Source organism: Bos mutus, chromosome 7 (genome assembly GCF_027580195.1).
Source record: "Bos mutus isolate GX-2022 chromosome 7, NWIPB_WYAK_1.1, whole genome shotgun sequence".
In the NCBI taxonomy this organism is placed as follows: domain Eukaryota; kingdom Metazoa; phylum Chordata; class Mammalia; order Artiodactyla; family Bovidae; genus Bos; species Bos mutus.
Genome location: NC_091623.1, coordinates 55,700,494 through 55,720,305, shown reverse-complemented (window position 1 = coordinate 55,720,305; position 19,812 = coordinate 55,700,494). Strand labels below are relative to the sequence as shown.

The following is a 19,812-nucleotide window of genomic DNA, read 5'->3' as shown; positions in this document are numbered from 1 at the left end:
CAGGGAACTAGATCTCACATGCCTCAGCTAAAGATCCTGAATGCTGCAGCAAAGATTGGAGATCACACGTGCCACAACCAAGATCCCGCACAGCCAAATAAACAAATAAATATTTTTTTAAAAAAAAAACCTCATCAAGGGGAAAAAAAGTTTAATGAAACACTATTGAACTCTTGGTGATGGTTGAAACTGGCTAAGGGTCTAGAGGATTCTTTTTCATGAGAATTTTAGATTTTTAACCTTCTTTTTTGGCCACATCATGTGATTTGCAAGACCTTAGTTCCCTGAACCCATGCCCCCTGAAGTGGAAGTGCAGGGTCCTAACCGCTAGACCACCAGGGAGGCTCCTCACAAAGTAATTCACAAAACAAGACCGTTTCAATGGCAGGAAGCCACGTCATCCCATTCAGGTACTTAGAATTACAACCGCTGTCAGCTGAGATGAAAAATAAAATGAAGGAGAAAGGAGTCAAGATGAGGAGGATTTCCCAAATCTTTTATTATCAATCTCCTTTCCAGACGCAGGGAGTGCCACAGAGAAACTGAGACCACATCTCCTTCCAGCAGCCAGTGGGGCTCAGGGGTCCTGTTCTCCCCAGGTCTTTCAGCCCAGCTTGATGAACAGCAGCAAGGTGGCAAGAATTCCTGGCAGCTGAAATGGGTGAAGAAAGAAACACTGAACCAACATGAGGCATCTCTGGAACCCACATCAAATTTAATACACGGAGATACATCGTGATTTAGAAAGGTCAGGGCAGGGTGTGACAGACAGCAGAGGGACTCTCAGGGCCACGGTGGAGGGAATTTGGACTGTTACCACAATAAATCTCACCAGAAGGTAGAAGGAGGAGGCGATTTGTGATGCCCGTCAGTCATTCTCCCTTTGTTCCCCCCAGATCTCATCTCCACCCTCTTTTGTTCACCCCCTGGGTCCTGAAAACGACATTTCCCAGAATCCCCTGCTCCCAAGGGTTGCAAAGAGTCGGACACGACTGAGTGACTCACACACACACACACACACACACACACACACACACACACCTGCTCCCTAAATTCCTGTTAAGTTTGGCCAATAGTAAGTACCAATAGGAGATGGCTGGACAGAAAGAAAGGTTGGAGTATTCTTTCCCCCACTCCCTCCTCTCTTCTGTCCACCCTGAGCTCTGCAAGATCACAGTTGTGGGTAGATGGCTCCTTTTCCTTGACTCTTGCTCTCCCTACCCCTTCAGGCATAGGAAAAGTAAAACCTTCCTATGTGGCTAGCCCTCATTCTCCTTAACCCTGCTGACACTTCCACAAGGGGCCCCTGAAAACTTTTATTTTTTAAGTTTTTTTTTTTTAATGTGGACCACTTTTTTTTAAGTCTTTGCTGAATTTGTCACAATACTGCTTCCGTTTTATGTTTTGGTTTTTTGGCCACAAGGCATGTGGGATCTTAGCTCCCTGACCCTAAAAATGTCGTAAAAGGACCCTGTAGGACTTCCCTGGTGGTCCAGTGGTTAAGAATACGCCCGCCAATGCAGGGGGCATGGGTTCATTCCCTCCTCTGGGAAGATCCCAGAGGCCACAGAGCATCTAAGCCTGTGCACCAAAACTCCTGAGTCCTTGCTCTAGAGCCTGAGAGCTGCAACCACTGAAGCCTGTGTGCCTAGAGCCCATGCTCCGCAACAAGAGAAGCCCCTGGAACTAGAAGCCCGTGCGCTACAAGGAAGAGTAGCCCCTGCTCGCTGTAACTAGAGAAGGCCTATGCACAGCAACAAAGACTCAGCACAACCAAAAACAAACAAATAAATGAATAAAAGTAAGGGAAAAGTCATATATTTTTTTATATATTTTAAATGACTGTGGGGGCTGAATTCTGTTTCTTGCTAGGATCTTGACTGTTTTGACTTCCCTGGGGAGGATAGTGTGATATAGTGTGCAAACAAATATTCAATATAAATGTGTACAATGAAAAAAAATCCATTTAAAAATACGAATCAGACAGATGAGACTCATCCATATCTTCAGATCAGATCAGATCAGTTGCTCAGTCGTGTCCGACTCTTTGCGACCCCATGAATCACAGCACGCCAGGCCTCCCTGTCCATCACCAACTCCTGGAGTTCACTGAGACTCACGTCCATCGAGTCAGTGATGCCATCCAGCCATCTCATCCTCTGTTGTTCCCTTTTCCTCTTGCCCCCAATCCCTCCCAGCATCAGAGTCTTTTCCAATGAGTCAACTCTTCGCATGAGGTGGCCAAAGTACTGGAGTTTCAGCTTTAGCATCATTCCTTCCAAAGAAATCCCAGGGCTGATCTCCTTCAGAATGGACTGGTTGGATCTGCTTGCAGTCCAAGGGACTCTCGAGTCTTCTCCAACACCACAGTTCAAAAGCATCAATTCTTCGGCACTCATCTTTCTTCACAGTCCAACTCTCACATCCATACATGACCACTGGAAAAACCATAGCCTTGACTAGATGGACCTTTGTTGGCAAAGTAACGTCTCTGCTTTTGAATATGCTGTCTAGGTTGGTCATAACTTTCCTTCCAAGGAGTAAGCGTCTTTTAACTTCATGGCTGCAGTCAGCATCTGCAGTGATTTTGGAGCCCAGAAAAATGAAGTCTGACACTGTTTCCACTGTTTCCCCATCTATTTGCCATGAAGTGATGGGACTGGATGCCATGATCTTCGTTTTCTGAATGTTGAGCTTTAAGCCAACTTTTTCACTCTCCACTTTCACTTTCATCAAGAGGCTTTTTAGTTCCTCTTCACTTTCTGCCATAAGGGTGGTGTCATTTGCATATCTGAGGTTATTGATATTTCTCCCGGCAATCTTGATTCCAGCTTGTGTTTCTTCCAGTCCAGCGTTTCTCATGATGTACTCTGCATATAAGTTAAATAAACAGGGTGACAATATGCAGCCTTGACGAACTCCTTTTCCTATTTGGAACAGTCTGTTGTTCCATGTCCAGTTCTAACTGTTGCTTCCTGACCTGCATACAAATTTCTCAAGAGGCAGGTCAGGTGGTCTGGTATTCCCATCTCTTTCAGAATTTTCCACAGTTTATTGTGATCCACACAGTCAAAGGCTTTGGCATGGTCAATAAAGCAGAAATAGATGTTTTTCTGGAATTCTCTTGCTTTTTCCATGATCCAGCGGATGTTGGCAATTTGATCTCTGGTTCCTCTGCCTTTTCTAAAACCAGCTTGAACATCAGAAAGTTCACAGTTCACATATTGCTGAAGCCTGGCTTGGAGAATTTTGAGCATTACTTTACTAGCGTGTGAGATGAGTCCAATTGTGCGGTAGTTTGAGCATTCTTTGGCATTGCCTTTCTTTGGGATTGGAATGAAAACTGACCTTTTCCAGTTCTGTGGCCACTGCTGAGTTTTCCAAATTTGCTGACATATTGAGTGCAGCACTTTCACAGCATCATCTTTCAGGATTTGGAATAGCTCAACTGGAATTCCATCACCTCCACTAGCTTTGTTCGTAGTGATGCTTTCTAAGGCCCACTTGACTTCACATTCCAGGATGTCTGGCTCTAGGTCAGTGATCACACCATCATGATTATCTGGGTCGTGAATATCTTTTTTTGTACAGTTCTTCTGTGTATTCTTGCCATCTCTTCTTAATATCTTCTGCTTCTGTTAGGTCCATACCATTTCTGTCCTTTATCGAGCCCATCTTTGCATGAAATGTTCCCTTGGTATCTCTGATTTTCTTGAAGAGATCCCTAGTCTTTCCCATTCTGTTGTTTTCCTCTATTTCTTTGCATTGATCGCTGAAGAAGGCTTTCTTATCTCTTCTTGCTATTCTTTGGAACTCTGCATTCAGATGTTTATATCTTTCCTTTTCTCCTTTGCTTTTCACTTCTCTTCTTTTCACAGCTATTTGAAAGGCCTCCCCAGACAGCCATTTTGCTTTTTTGCATTTCTTTTCCATGGAGATGGTCTTGATCCCTGTCTCCTGTACAATGTCACAAACCTCATTCCATAGTTCATCAGGCACTCTATTTATCAGATCTAGTCCCTTAAATCTATTTCTCACTTCCACTGTATAATCATAAGGAATTTGATTTAGGTCATACCTGAATGGTCTAGTGGTTTTCCCTACTTTCTTCAATTTAAGTCTGAATTTGGCAATAAGGGGTTCATGATCTGAGCCACAGTCAGCTCCTGGTCTTGTTTTTGCTGACTATAGAGCTCCTCCATCTTTGGCTGCAAAGAATATAATCCATATCTTGGCTGGTGGTAATCTGCAGAAAAACAGTTTCACGTGAAGCTTCCCAGGTGGCTCAGTAGGTAAAGAATCTGCCTGCCAATACAGGAGACGCAAGAGATACAGGTTCGATCTCTGGGTCAGGAAGATCTCCTGGAGAAGGAAATGGCAACCCACTTCAGTATTCTTGCTGGGAGAATCCCATGGACAGAGGAGCCTGGTGGGCTATAGTCCATTGAGTCGCAAAGAGTCAGACATGACTGAAGGGACTGAGCAGAGGCATGAAAAATCAACATGGGGAAAATGTGAGAAAAACTTCCAGGGCTCAAGGGGATGGACATTTTTTCTAATTAACAGGTTTATTGAGATGTAATTCATTTATCATACAATTCACCTTTCTAAAGTGTATAGTTAAGTGGTTTGATTCCTTTACATTTAACGTAATTGCCAAGAAAGTAGGATTTATGTCAGCCACTTTGCTATGTTTTCTATTTGCCTTTTTTGTTGCTCTTCTTTTATTTATTCATCACAGCCTTCTGTTCTGTTGGATGTTTTCTTTTTAAAATATTTATTTGTTTAGCTGTGTTGGGTCTTAGTTGCAGAATGCAGGCTCTTCACTGCAACATTCAGGCTTCTGTAATTGTGGGGACTGGGCTTAGCTGCCCCAAAGTATGTGAGATCCTAGTTCCCCAACCAGGAATCAAACTCACCTCCCCTGCAATGGAAGGCAGATTCTTAACCACTGGACCACCAGAGAAGTCCCCGTCTGCTGGATATTTTCTAGTGCACCATTTTAATTCCCTTCTTGTTTTTATTATATTTTAAAATTATTTTCTTAGTTGTTGCCCTGGGGAGTACGATGGACATCTTAACTATTCATAATCTAGTTTGGATTAATACTAAATTAATCAGTACCATACAAAAACTCCTATATAGTTGTGTTTTCTCCAACATGCTTTGTGTTACTCTTGTCATGTAAATTACATGTAAATTAAATCTTCATATAAGTACAGTTTTATGACTGTTGCTTTATGCAGCTGTCTTATAAATGAGGTAGGAGACTAGGTTTAACAACCATTTCTGTCTTTTGTCACTGCTGTGTCTCCGTGTCCCAAACAGTGCTTGGCACACGGTAAATTAAAAGACCTCGGTGTGTCCCAGAGGAGCTGGAACTTACCTGCATCACTGCTGTCCCCAGACAGCCCCCACTCAGGTTGGCGCTCTGAGTCTTGGTTATTTTCAGGAGCTTAGGGAAACAGCCCTGGGGAAACAAGCATCAAAGTAGGAGGGACCTGGTTAGAGACTAGTGGATTCCAAAGTGAAGTGAAAGTCACTGGGTCGCATCTGACTCTTTGCAACCTCATGGACTGTACAGTCCCTGGAATTCTCCAGGCCAGAATACTGGAGTGGGTAGCCTTTCCCTTCTCCAGGGGATCTTCCCAACCCAGGGATAGAACCCAGGTCTCCTGCATTGCAGGCGGATTCTTTACCAGCTGAGCTACCAGGGAAGCCCTGGTGGATTCCAAGGCCCCATCAACCCCTATAGGTCAGATTTTTTTCACAAAGTAATTTATTTAATTTTTTTACTTTTTTTTTTTTTTGCCTCACCCACTGCATGTGGGATCTCAGTCCCTTGACCAAGAAGGGAACCCTTGCCCCCTGCAGTGGAAGTGCAGAGTCTTGACCACTATACTGCCAGGAAAGTTCACCCAACACAATTTTTATAGAAGTCAATAGGAGGAATTCCCTGGCAGTCAGGTCAGATAGTTAGGACTCTGCTTTCACTGCTGAGGGTTCAATCCCTGGTCAGGGAAGTAAGATCCAGCTAGCCCCTCAGTGTAGCCAAAAAAAAAGTCTCTGGCCCTCAAGGTCTACCTAGGTGATGCCTGTGTTGTGTGGGTGCTCAGTTGATCAGTTGTGTCCGACTTGCAATCCCATGGAGCGCAGCCCATCAGGCTCCTCTATCCATGGGATTTTCCAGGTGAGAATACTGGAGTGGGTTGCCATGTCCTCCTCCAGGGGATCTTCCTGACTCGGGGATTGAACCTGGGTCTCCTGCATTGCAGGCAGTTTCTTCAAAATCTCCAGTTACCTCCTGGTGGATGACGTCTGCAGACACGTTGTGTCCATCGCAGTCCACGGTCCCTGGGGATTTACAGCAGCACCGGGGGTAGGTGTGACCTGTCACCCTTTCAAAGGAGGAGCCAGAAAAATCTGTGTAGTTCTTCACTCCACAGCACTTGAGCTGCAGAGAGGAGAATAAACACTTGAAGACTCCTTTTCAAATATCGAAATAATCCAAACAATAGAAATCACAGTCACCATGGCTACTGTTTAGAGCAGGCAGTCGCATTATTCCAGGGCCTGTGTTAAACACTGCCCTTTCTCACTCCATCATGGCTCAGAACCCTCCACGACTGTCACCTTACTTGAGGTAAAAGCTAAACTCTTCACCATGGCCCATGGGGCCCTGCATGATCCTCCCCATCACCTTCTCATCTCCCTGCTAGGTCACTTGAACTCACCCAGCTGCATATTGGTCTTCTGTTTCTTTTTTAAAAAATTATTTATTTATTTATGGCTGTGTTGGGTCTTCGTGGCTGCACGTGGGCTTTTCTCTACTTGCGACAAGTGGGGGTTACTCTTCGTTGCGGTGCACGGGCTTCTCATCACAGTGGTTTCTTCTGCTGCACAGCAAAGGCTCTCGGCTCGAAGGCTTCAGTAGTTGCAGCTCACAGGCTCTAGAGCGAGGTCTCAGCAGTTGTGGTGCATGGGCTTAGTCGCCCCTTGGCATGTGGAATCTTCCCAAATTAGAGATCGTACCCGTGTCCCCTGCATTGGCAGGCAAATTCCTATCCACTGTGCCATCAGGGAAGTCCCTCCTTTCTGTCTTTTTCTTTTTTTAATATTGACTGTTTATTTTTATTGTTTGGTTTTTGCTAAGCAAAGGGGATGAGACAAGATGAGGGTGGTGGTGGTTTATCTGTTTCAGTCGTGTCTGACTCTTGTGACCCCATCAACTGCCACCCACCAGCCTCCTCTGTCCATGGGATTTCCCAGGCAAGAATACTGGAGGGGGTTGGTATTTCCTTTTCCATTTCTCTCTGTTTCTTAAGCACACTTAGTAAGCGTCAGCCTCAGAGTCTTTAGATGGCTACGTGTGGAGTGCTGTTCCCTCAACTACCTGCATGACTTACTCCCTCACTTCATTCAGGTCTCCAGCCCTGTATCCAGACAGGTCTTCAATCTTAGCAGTTCTTCTCTCACTCACATGACATGCTCATCCTAACCTGGCAGGTGAACTCCACTTACCAAAATCTCTCAGGGACTCAGGCTGGTGAAGCAGTCACCATCCAGATGGCTCCACTATTGAAGCAGAAGGATAAGAAAGGTCTAGAGAGCCCTGCACTGACAATTACACAATTTGGCCAGCAAGTGACTCATATTACTTCTCATTGGCCAGGACTCATCAACGATCCCCAACTAACTATAAAGGACTAGGACAGGCCATCCACTGTGTGTTAAAAATAGATGGCAACTAGTATCTAAGAGGAAACAAAATCCTCTCTCTTTCCCTGCCTGGGTTTCTTCATAACACTTAGCACTCCTGACACCAGTCTTGACTTAGTGGTTTCTTGTCTGTCTCCCTACCCAAGTGTCAGTAACACAGAGCAAAGGATTTTTGTTTTGCACCCTACTTTGTCCCTAGACCCTTGAACACTGCCCAGCACACAATAAGTGTTCAACAAAGATTCATGGAAGGACAGCCACCTAAATGTCCATAGACAGAGGAATGGATAAAGAAGATGTGCTACATATATATGATGGAATACTACTTAGCCATAAAAAGAATGAAATAATGCCATTTGCAGAAATATGCATGGACCTAGAGATTATCATACTAAGCAAAGCAAGTCAGAGAAAGGCAAGTATTATATGACATTGCTTATATGTGGAATCTAAAGAAAAAATAATACAAATGAACTTACAAAACAGATAAATATAGATATAGAAAACAAACTTATGGTTATCAGAGGAGGGATAAATTAGGAGTTTTGGGATTAGCAGATACACACTGCTATATATAAAATAGACAAACACAAGGACCTACTGTATAGCACAGAGAACTGTATTCAGTGTTTTGTAATAAACTATAATGGAAGAGAATATGAAAAAACTATATCTGTATAACTGAGTCACTTTGCTATATACCAGAAACAAACACAAAATTGTGAATTAACTACTTAAATTTAAAAGGATTAGTGGAAGGACTGTATGAATGAATGAGAGGTACTTTCCACCATCTCAAACTTGAGAAGCCAAAACAGGGATGCAGGCAAGTCCCCTACCCATCATGTGACGCCTCCAGAGCCTGAACTTGACCCCATACCAGTTCCTGGGCCCCAAACTCAGACAGAAAACATTCCTACAAACAGGCGATGGCTTTTCCCCTTCATATGCGTCCTGGCCTCACAGACCCTTCTCAACTATCTGCCTCAAAAGCTTAGATGACACGTGGAGGCCGGTCCTGCTCTTTAAACACCAAGACTAAAGAAATAAATCCTGGGGACTTCCCCGGTGGTCCAGTGATTAAGAATCTGCCTTCCAAGGCAGGGGACGCAGGTTCGATCCCTGGCTGGGGAACTCTGATCCCACATGCCATGGGGCAACTAAGCCGCAGCGCCTCAACGATTGATCCTGTGCACCACAACTGGAGAGAAGTTTGCTCATCACAATGAAAGATCCCAAAAACCGCAACGAAGACCCCATGTGGCCAAATAAATAAATATATATTAAAAAAGGAAATAAATCCTAACACCTCACACCCTGCTGACGGGAATATAAAATGGGCAGTTGCTGTGGAAATCAGTATGAACGTTCCTCAAAAAAATTAAATGTAGAATTATCAGATGATCCAGCAATTCCATTTCTGGACATACACCTAAAAGAATGGAAAACAGAGACTCGGAGAGATATTTGTACACCTGTAAACCCAAGTGTCCATTGACAGTGTGTGTGTACTGCTAAGTTGCTTCAGTCGTGTCCAACTCTCTGCAGCCCCATGGACTGTAGCCCGCCAGGCTTCTCTGTCCATAGGATTCTCCAGGCAAGAACACTTGAGTGGGTTGCTGTGCCCCCTCCAGAGGATCTTCTTGACCTGGGGATCAAACTCTCGTCTCTTATGTCTCCTGCATTGGCAGGAGTTACCACTAGTGCCACCTGGGAAGCCCCTGTCCATGGACAGAAAAATGGATAAATAAAATACAGTCCACCCATACAAAGGAATATTATTCAGACTTAAAAAGGAAGGAAATTCTGACACCTGCTATACCATGGATGAACCTGGAGAATGCTTAGTGAAATAAGCCAGACACAAAAAGACAAGTACTGCATGATTCCACTTAGACAACGTCCCTGTGTCTGAGCGTCCTCAGTTGCTCAGTCATGTCTGACTCTGCAACACTATGGACTGTAGCCTGCCAAGCTCATCTGTCCATGGGATTCTCCAGGCAGGAATACTGGAGTGGGTGGCCATTTCCTCCTCCAGGGGATCTTCCTGACCCAGAGATAGAACCTGTATCTCCTGCATTGCAGGCAGATTCTTTACCAAGCCCATATGAGGTCCCTAGACTCTTGAGAGTCCCTTGGACTGCAAGGAGATCCAACCAGTCCATCCTAAAGGAAATCAGTCCTGGGTTTTCTTTGGAAGGAATGATGCTAAAGCTGAAACTCCAGTCAGTACTTTGGCCACCTGATGTGAAGAACTGACTCATTTGAAAAGACACTGATGCTGGGAAAGATTGAAGGCGGGAGGAGAAGGAGACGACAGAGGTTGAGATGGGTTGGATGGTATCACTGACTCAATGGACATGAGTTTGAGTGAACTCCAGGAGTTGATGATGGCCAGGGAGGCCTGGCGTGCTGCAGTCCGTGGGGTCACAAAGAGTCGGACATGACTGAGCAACTGAACTGAACTGAACTGAACTGAAAGGAGTCATATTCCTAGAGCATTGTAGAATGGAGAGCAGTGGCTGCCCGGGGCTGAGGGAGGGAGAAGGAGCCTTTGCGGTTAAAGGGGACAGTTTCAGTTGTGGAGAGGCAGGCTGGCGATGGTTGCACAACCATGTGAATGTGCTTAATGCCACCAAACTGAGCACTTAAAAACGGTTAAGACGGTAAATTTATGTTATGTGTCTATCACAAAAATTTTTTTAAAAAATGTGAATCTCACCTTCTCCATGACCAAATTCCATCGCATGGAATAGTTATCTGGCTCCTTGTAACCTCTGTAATTCTTCCTCAGGGTCACGAAGTTGTGCTCCAGGGCCACTTCTCGAACCTCAGCGATGAAACGGGGAGCGGTGAGCACAGAAAACAGCAAGGAGCCCATTTGGGGAGGTTTCTTGGGGACTCAGGGTCGGGGCGGGGAAGGGGACTTCCCGTCTGCTTCCTTCCTGGCCCCTCCACCAGCCAAGAGTCTGCGCTGGGGGAGGAAGAACTCGGGCTACCGTCGGGCCTGCCCCCCACCCCCCAGAGGGACACAAGCAAGAGCGTGGGTGTGGAGCCCAGCTCATCTGGCTGCGTTCATCCTCGCAAACCGTTTTGAATCATCTGCTCTTTTGAATCGCCCACTCGCCCGCTACGCCCCCGACTGGGTTGCAATTCGATTAGGGACTTGAAAATCATCTTTAGCAACTGCATCTCTCTCTGCACAAAAGGCGCGACTTTAATTCTCTGTGTGCGTGTGCGTGTGTGTGTGTGCGTGTGTGTGTTTGAATAGAGGTTTAAATTTAAAACCTTTTTTTTCCCCCCGAAGAGGTAAAATAATCGCATGGTTCAAAATTCACAAAGCACAGACGGTAAATCATGAAAAGTCTCCCTCCCACTTTTTTCTCCCAGCCGACAAGTTTCTCCCACTCCATCACGGGGTTACAGTTTCCTGTGTCCCCAAAGAGATATACTATGCGTGTCAAAGCAAAGACTACTCTTCTTATTATTCTCCTTGCTTCATACTACTCTCTCTCACTGTTTGGCATCCGGCTACTCTCAGTATTCGGCGTCCGGCTGTTTCCAACAAGAACATTAGCGGCTCTTGGTAGTCTGCTCAAATCCCGGGGGCTTCGCTTATTTCTGTGTCCGGGAGCCTGACTTCCCGCTGCCAACGACTGAGGGTCTCTACGTGGCCTCAGTACGCATGCGCCCTGGGAGCAGCCCTTAATGACTGATGAGAGGTGGTGGATCAATACTGCAGCTCCCTCGCCCCTTGGGTGGGGAAAATAGTTGCGTGCTCTTTGCGTCCCAACCAGGACTGATCCCAGTTGTACCGTGTAAGCTTTCAGGGGCTACATTCCCTTCCCTGCCTCACTCCTCATGCCCCCTACTGGTGCTTCTTGGGATCATCACTCAAACCAGGAGCCTTCAAATCCTTGTCTCAGGGTGGGCCTCGCCGGAGGTAAACAAGACTACGTTCTGGAGAATGTACCGTCTCCTGTACATAGAGCCTCCTCCTTCCTTCTTTCCAGCTGCATCAGGCTCCCTTGTCTGGATTATTATAAATTATAATCCCCCTCCCCCCAAACTGATGCTCCACTAGGACAGAAGCGACCTTTTGCACATCCTGGTATATGTATGTCATGCTGCCCACAAACAAGCATATCCTTGGATAATTCCTAGAGACCAGATGGTTGGGTCAAATCCGTGCTTTGCCATTTTGATGGATATTGCTAAACAGCCCTCTATTTTGAATTCATTTCAAAACCGCAACAGTTTTCACGGCGTTTCCCATTACCATCCCCCGCAAGCCTCACCGCAAATGCAGGAGAGAGTTCAGATTAGCCCAGCAGGTTTTTTGAGGACAGCCTTGGCGGAGAGGGCTGAGGTTTTTGGCTTTTTCACCCCATCTCTAGAGACTCAGTCTCCCACCTTCACCAGATCTTGGAGGGCGTGGGTGCCTGGCGGGGACGGGGTGGGGGTGGGGCCCGCGGAGGGGAGGGGACGGGGCTCTATTGATTCCATCTATTTTTAATGTGGAGTGGGAGAAGCCGTCCTGTACTTACAACCGGGAAGAAGGCAAGGACCACCGTGGCAGCCGTGATTTGCACAATGAGAATGATGACCATGACCAAGAAACACTGGAAGACACAGAGCGGGGCGCGGGGTGGAGGCTGGGAGCCTGCTGGAAGTCCTTCCACCCCCACCCCGAGGCCTCCCTGTAGCCTCTTCAGTTTGAAAAACTGGGGTTGGGTGGTGGTGGGGTGGGAGGTGGGGTGGGTGGTGGGGGTAGCAGGGTGGGAGGGTTTAGAGGGGGATTTTATTTCTTCCTTGTGTCATTTTCCTGGATGTTATCCAGGATGCTGGCAGTGGGGTATTCTTAAGAGCTAATAGCTAGAACCCCATTTCATGTCCAGCACTTTCTGGGAGTCCCAGAGCCCTAAGAGGGGACTTCTGACTGTGTGTGCAGACAGCAGGTCCTGAGTACATGCTAAGTCACTTCAGTTGTGTCCAACTCTTTGCAACCCCATGGACTATACCCCGCCAGGCTCCTCTGTGCATGGGATTCTCCAGGCAAGAATACTGCAGCGGGTTGCCATGCCCTCCTCCAGGGGATCGAACCTGAGTCTCCTGCATTTCCTGCATTGGCAGTGTGGTTCCTTAGCACTAGCACCCATCTAGGAAGTCCAGAGAGCAGGGAGGGATAGAAAAGCAGGAGGGACAGTGGGGACAGAGAACAGAGGCAGGAGGGCATTCCCCAGCGGTCCAGTGATTAGAACTCCATGCTTTCAACTGCCAAGGGCCCAGGTTCAATCCCTGGTCAGGGCACTAAAATCCCAAAACCTATGCTTTGTGGCCAAAAAAGGAAACGTTGCTGGGAGAAGAAGCAGGGACAATAAATCTGATATGTAAATTGGGGGGTGAGGGGTGATAAGACTGAAGGGGAGATGCCAGATGACAGGTGGATGAGTGCCAGGGAGAAAATATCAACATATGCTGCCTCATGTTTCCGCTGAAATTCACATGCCTGGTGGGAAACAGTGGAAAATACTGTGAGGGGAAGGGGTGTCCAAGAACGGTCAGCTCCTGGTCTCCCTTCATCTATTTCTACCTATGCCTATTATTATTATCAGTCCCTTGGACAGCAGGAGATCAAACCAGTCAATCCTAAGGAAATCAACCCTGAATACTCATTGGAAGGACTGATGCTGAAGCTGAAGCTCCAGCACTTTGGCCACCTGATTTCGAAGAGCCGACTCATTGGAAAAGATTCTGATGCTGGGAAAAATTGAGGGCAAGAGGGGAAGGGGGCGAGAGAGGATGAGATGGTTGGATGGCATCACCAACTCAATGGACATGAGTTTGAGCAAACTCCGGGAGATGGTGAAGGACAGGGAAGCCTGGTGTGCTGTAGTCCATGGGGTCGTAGAGTCAGATACAACTGAAAAACAGCAATAGTATTTCCCAACCTCTGGGTAAGTGAGGCATCCAGAAGACAGCCAGGCATCGAAAAGTCCTACTGGTGACTTCTTCAGAATCTGTCCTGAATCTACCCACTTCTAATGCCCACCAGGGCCCCACTGGGTCTGCTGCTGCTGCTGCTAAGTCGCTTCAGTCGTGTCCGACTCTGTGCGACCCCATAGACGGCAGCCCACCAGGCTCCCCTGTCCCCGGGACTCTCAAGGCAAGAACACTGGAGTGGGTTGCCATTTCCTTCTCCAATGCATAAGAGCGAAAAGTGAAAGTGAAGTCGCTCAGTTGTGTCCGACTCTTAGCGACCCCATGGACTGTAGCCTACCAGGCTCCTCCGTCCATGGGATTTTCCAGGCAAGAGTACTGGAGTGGGGTGCCATAAGCCCCGACTATCTCCCATCAGGACAAACACAGTCCTTCCACTCTGGTCCTCCCCTCATGGTGTTCCCTCCACAGCCACCAGAGGGCGCATCTGTCAGGGCACAACTCTGCTCAGATCCCGCTGTGGCTCCCAATGCCATCAAAAGGACTTTACTTTTGTGGATGAGGTCTCAAGAGGATTTGGATGGACCCGAGGCTGAGGGTAAAGTCGACTGAACTTGCCAGTGGGTTGGACTGTGGTGTGAGAGAGAAGACTCTTTGATTCCTCCAAGTTAAACTATGGATAAAATAGTGCCCACAGGGACTTCCCTGGAGATCCAGTGATTAAAACTCCCTGATTCCACTGCAGGGGGAGCAAGTTCCATCACCATATGCTGGGCTTTAAGGCTAAAAAAGCAAAAAGTGCCCCCCATGCTATTGATCCTGTATGCATCCTAGACAGCATATTAAAAAGCAGAGACATCACTTTGCAGACAAAGATCTGTATAGTCAAAGCTATGGTTTTTCCAGTAGTCATGTATGGATGTGAGAGTTGGACCATAAAGAAAACTGAGCCCTGAAGAATTGATGTTTTTGAACTGTGATACTGGAGAAGACTCTTGAGAGTCCTTTGGACTGCAAGATCAAACCAGTCTATCCTGAAGGAAATCAACCGTGGATATTCATTGGAAGGACTGATGCTGAAGCTGAAACTCCAATACTTTAGCCACCTGATGCGAAGAACCAACTCACTGGAAAAGACCCTGATGCTTGGAAAGACTGACGGCAGGAGGAGAAGTGGGTGACAGAGGATTAAATGGTTGGATGTCACTACCAACTCGATGGACATGAGTTTGAGCAAACTCCAGGAGATAGTGAAGGACAGGGAAGTCTGGGGTGCTGCAGTCCACAGGGTTGCCAAAGGTTGGACACGAACACGACTGAGCGACTGAACAACAACATCCTATAGAAGAGAAAATGAAATATTGCAGGCAAAGGACTGGTTCAATAAATACTTGTTGAATGAAGTAATCAAGAAAACTAGAGATGATAGATATTCAGGGAGGTAGAGAGTGAGGATGGATTCTTTAAGAGTGGGGGATGTTGACTTTCTGGGAGATAGCTAGAGCAAGGATTGCCTTGAAACCTCTAAATCAAAACCACTGGAATTTTGCAGCAACACAGTAGGGGAAGATGCCAGAGGCAGGGACTTTCCTGGTGGTCCAGTGGTGAAGAATCTGCCTTCGATGCAAAGGATGCCAGTTTGATCCCTTGTCTGGGCACTAAGATCCTACACAGTGCAGAGCAGCGAAAATGCTGTGCTCCAACTAGAAAAGCCCTTGGGCCACAAGGAAAGATCCTACCTACCCCAACCAAGACCAGACAGAGCCAAAAAAAAAAAAAAAAAGAGAGAGAGAGAGAGAGTGCTTGTTTAAAAACAAAACAAAAAAGATGTGGAGACAGATTCAACTTAAAATGGGATGATCAATTCAGACAAGATTGTAAGAGAAGTGGGAATGGGGACTCTGGGAGCTGGATGCTGGGGAGACATTTGGCCGAGGCTACGTGTGAGAAAGAGCAAGACATGTAAAATCTGTGACGTGATCTGCTGATCATGCTCAAAATATTCATACTCCATGCATCTGACCATGTACTTGTGCTGCATGGCAATTACTATAGTGTTGTATTCATGGGGGACATATACATGGGCCAACAGAACAGAGCAGTGTGCACAGAACAGACCTGAGCGTAATGGAAACTAGCAAAGACAGAGGAGGACTGGATGGGCCAGGCGGTAAGTGCAATAGTATGTCACACAACTAGGAAAAAAAAAAAGAAATCAGATCCCTACCTCACACCACACACACACAATCAAACTCCCAAAGACTAAAGAGCTAAGAGTGAGAAAGTAAGCCTTAAAATCACGGGAAGAAAACCTAGGAGGGTATAATTTATGCACTTGGGTAGGGGAGGGGTTCTAAGTGAGACCCATCATAAAGAAAAAGATGGGGCTCCCGTGGTGGTGCAGTGGATAGGAACCTGCTTGCCAGTGCATGGGACACGGGTTCAATCCCTGGTCCAGGAAGATTCCACATGCCTCAGAGCAACTAAGCCCTGCACCACAACTACTGAGCCCACACGCATCAACTTCTGAAGACTAGAGCCTGTCCTCTAGTCCTAGAGCCTGTCCTCCATCCACAAGACAAGCCTGAACCCTGCAACAAAGAGTAGCCCCCTGCTTGCCACTAGAGAGACTGCACGCAGCAATGAAGACCGAACACAGCCATAAATAAATAACTTTTTAAAGTTATTAAAAAAAGAAAAAGATGTTTGCATCTGGTGTTCTTTAAAAGACACCATACACACTATAAAATAGGAAACATCAAAGGAGTTTAGAACACCTGCAAGGAAGGATTCAGACATGACGGAGGAGTTGTGGGGTCTGTCTGCAGATGCAACTTACAAACAAGAGGGTGCCTCTGCTTTCCTTGGCTGCTCCATGCCTCCTGGCGAAGCCAAGCAGCACCGTGACGCTGCCCATCACCAGGCACAGGTAGCCAACATGAAACAGGTACGCAGAGGACCGCCCAAGGACCTTGGTCAGGACAGCCCCTCTGAAATTCACATAGATGCTCAGACCAATGAGGATCATGCCAGAGAGCTTTAGAACAGAAAACAGGGGAAAGCAATCTGTTAGTTGTATACAAATCAAACTCCTGGAGGAGGCAACAAAGGCCCATAAAATCAGCAGAAACATTTCAAAACTCATAATGCCCAGAGTTGGTGAGGATGTAGAGAAACTTTCCATACGCTGCTGCCAAGCAACAGCCTTTTTTTGAGGGAAAGGGCAGGACGATATTTTGTAATTGGTATTTAAAACCGTCAAGGTTTTGTGGTAAAACTTTTTACCCAGAAATTCCATTTCTGGACATTCAACCTAGGAAAAATAGTTACATATGATGAGCCTCAGAACCAGGGAAAAATCTTGGAAATAATTGAAGCAACCAATAATACAGATTGGGTAGGTGAATCATGGTACCGCCTTGCAATGGGATCCTAGACTGTTATTTTAAATGATGCTTGTAAGACAGAGGGTGGCACATTTTTTTTTTGAAAAGTCCCCAATATTGTGAGCTTTGCAGGCCATACATTCTCAGTTGAAATGACTCAGCCAGTGTATCGGATTGCAGCCATACATGTGTGTGCGTGCGTGCTCAGTCACTTCAATTGTGTCTGACTTTTTGCGACCCCATGGACTGTAGCTGCCAGGCTCCTCTGTCCGTGGGATTCTCCAGGCAAGAATACTGAACTGGACTGCCATGCCCACCTCCAGGGGATCTTCCCAACCCAGGGATCGAACCCACGTTTCATGCGGCTCCTGCGTTGCAGGAGGGTTCTTTACTGCTGAGCCACCTGGCAAGCCCAGCCATACACAATTCATAAACAAATTTATTTTATTTACAAATAAATTTTATCTATTTACAACATTGTACTTCACCGACTTCTGTTGTAGGAGAATGTTTATTGATACACAAAGATGTTTTTAAGGCCTATGTTTAAAAAAAAAAGATTGTCAGCAGTCATAGTCCTTGGTATTTATCTAACAGAGTTGAAAACTTATGTTCACATAAAAACCTGCACATGGATGTTTCTAGCAGCTTTATCCATAGCTGCCAAAACTTGGAAGCCACCAAGATGGCCTTCAGCATATGAATGGATAAATAAACTATGGTACATCCAGACAATGGACTATTGGCACTAAAAAAAGCATGAGCTGTCAAGCCAGGAAAAGACATAGAGGAAACTTACAGGCATATTGCTGAATGGAAGAAGCCAATCTGAAAAGGCTACATGCTTTATGATTCCAAGTATATGACATTCTGGAAAAGGCAAAACTATGAAGACAGAAGAAAGATCAGTAGTTGCCAGGGGCTGGGGGGAGGCGGGGTGACAGGTGAAGCACAGAGGATTTTTAGGGCAATGAGACTATTCATACGATGCTGACATGGTAGATACACTTGTGAAAAGCCATAGAATGTACACCAGGAAGTCCCTGGCAGTTCAGTAGTTAGGACTCCATGCTTGCACTGCAGGGGGCATAGGTTCGATCCCTGGTTGGGGACCTAAGATCCTGCAAGCCAGAAGGCATGGCCAAAAGAGAAAACAATGTACAGTGTACAAGGTTATAGTGATATCAATGTCTTGCCTGCATGCTCAGTCGTGTCCGACTCTTTGCAACCTGGTAGACTCTAACGCGCCAGGCTCCTCTGTCCATGGAAATTTTCAGACAAGAATACTGGAGTGGGTTGCCATTTCCTCCTCCAGGCGATCCCGACCCAGGGATAGAACTCTTGCATCTCCTGAATTGGTAGGCAGATTCTTTACCGCTGTGCCACCTGGGAAGCCCCTGATATCAATGTAGGTTCATTATAACAAATGGACCACTCTGATTTGGAATGTTGACAGGAAAGGAGGCTGTGCGTGTGTGGGGGGCAGGGCTTACGTGGGAAGTCTTGGTACCTTCTGTTCGATTTTGCTGTGAACCTAAAAGTTCTCTAAAAAGAAGTCTATTTAAAAGGAGGAAAAATTTACAATTTTTCAAAAGAGAAAAAAAAAATGAAGAGGCTAAAGCAGTCACATACCACGTTTGTGTTGCTGTTTTTAAAGGTACATAGAAAGGTCTGGAAGGCTATAATAATGATATTTATTGAGCCATGTTCCCATGACAGGCATCAGCCTTTTAAATGCGTTATCTTGTTTAATTCCCATCAAAATGATGCCACGCAGGTGAAGAGAGTAGGAGTAATATTTAATTTCCTTCTCTTTTCTGGCAACCTTTCCTCATACAGTCTTACTACTGAAAGCAGTGACTGCTTCAGCAGTGCACATTTCAGGTTACTTTTTTTTGTTTGTTTGTTTGCCCCGGGTCTTAGTTGTGGCATGTGAGATCTAGTTCCCAGACCAGGGATCAAACCTGTGCCCCCTGTATTGGGAGCACAGAATCTTAACCACTGGACCATCAAGGAAGTCCCATGGGTTACTTTGTAGTAAGAAAAAAAAAAGTGGTTTGAAAAATGTAAAGGACCAAGAGCAGAACCATTCTCTCCTGCCTTTCCAAACAACTTTCATTTTCTGCAGGGTTTGCCTAAGAGCTGAGTTCTTCCACCATTGACCCCCAGGCACCCCGGAGTACACAATTCTGCTTGATTTAGCAGCTCTGGGTTGGTGGAAGCAACGCCTGTTCCCAGTGCATCCTGCTCCTCGTCCGTCTGCCCTACATCCCTCCTGAGTGAGTCCCTGGGGACCACAGATCCGGATGCCAGCGAATTTGGATCAACTTATTTCTGTCTTTGAAGGAGCCAGCCATGGAGGAAGGGCTGCAAAGCCCCAGGGTCCGGGTTGTGACATACTTACAACAGTAACACCATTGAAGAAAGAAAACAGTTTCTTCAAGGAATAATATGGAATGTGCCTTTCAGCCATGTCAGCCAAACTGGGGTGCCCTGACCAGTTAAGTCAGCATCTTCCTAAACCTCTGGGCTCCTGTTTCCCAAGATGGTAGAGGTCTGGGGAGTAGGGTAGGGTTACCAAAGCTGACTTGCTCTGCCCCTCTCTCTCCTGGCTGCTTGATCTTCAGCTGGGGAGGGGCCGCAACGGCTGCCCCTCTTCAGTCACAGCCTTTATCACATCACAATCAGATGCTGGAGCGAGGCTCCCAGCGCCAGGGGAGCGAGTGCCCCAAACTGTGCCCTGCTGGTTCTTCATCAGGAATGGAGA

At 46.4% G+C, this 19,812-nt stretch overlaps 1 protein-coding gene across 2 annotated transcripts; it reads right to left on the bottom strand.

The window, feature by feature from the left end:
* Positions 1-475: 475 nt before the first annotated feature.
* TSPAN16 (tetraspanin 16) lies at positions 476-19,518 on the bottom strand. 2 transcript variants are annotated; one of them, XM_070374817.1, is made up of 7 exons: positions 19,450-19,518; positions 16,499-16,696; positions 12,267-12,341; positions 10,442-10,549; positions 6,302-6,454; positions 5,387-5,470; positions 476-652 (listed from the first exon to the last, which is right to left on the bottom strand). In XM_070374817.1, exons 1-7 carry the CDS (start codon positions 19,516-19,518, stop codon positions 605-607), a joined length of 735 nt encoding a protein of 244 aa, XP_070230918.1. In that variant the 3' UTR covers positions 476-604. The 2 variants fall into 2 exon arrangements, with proteins under 2 accessions (XP_070230918.1, XP_005890842.1); XM_005890780.3 differs by lacking the exon at positions 12,267-12,341.
* Positions 19,519-19,812: the final 294 nt, after the last annotated feature.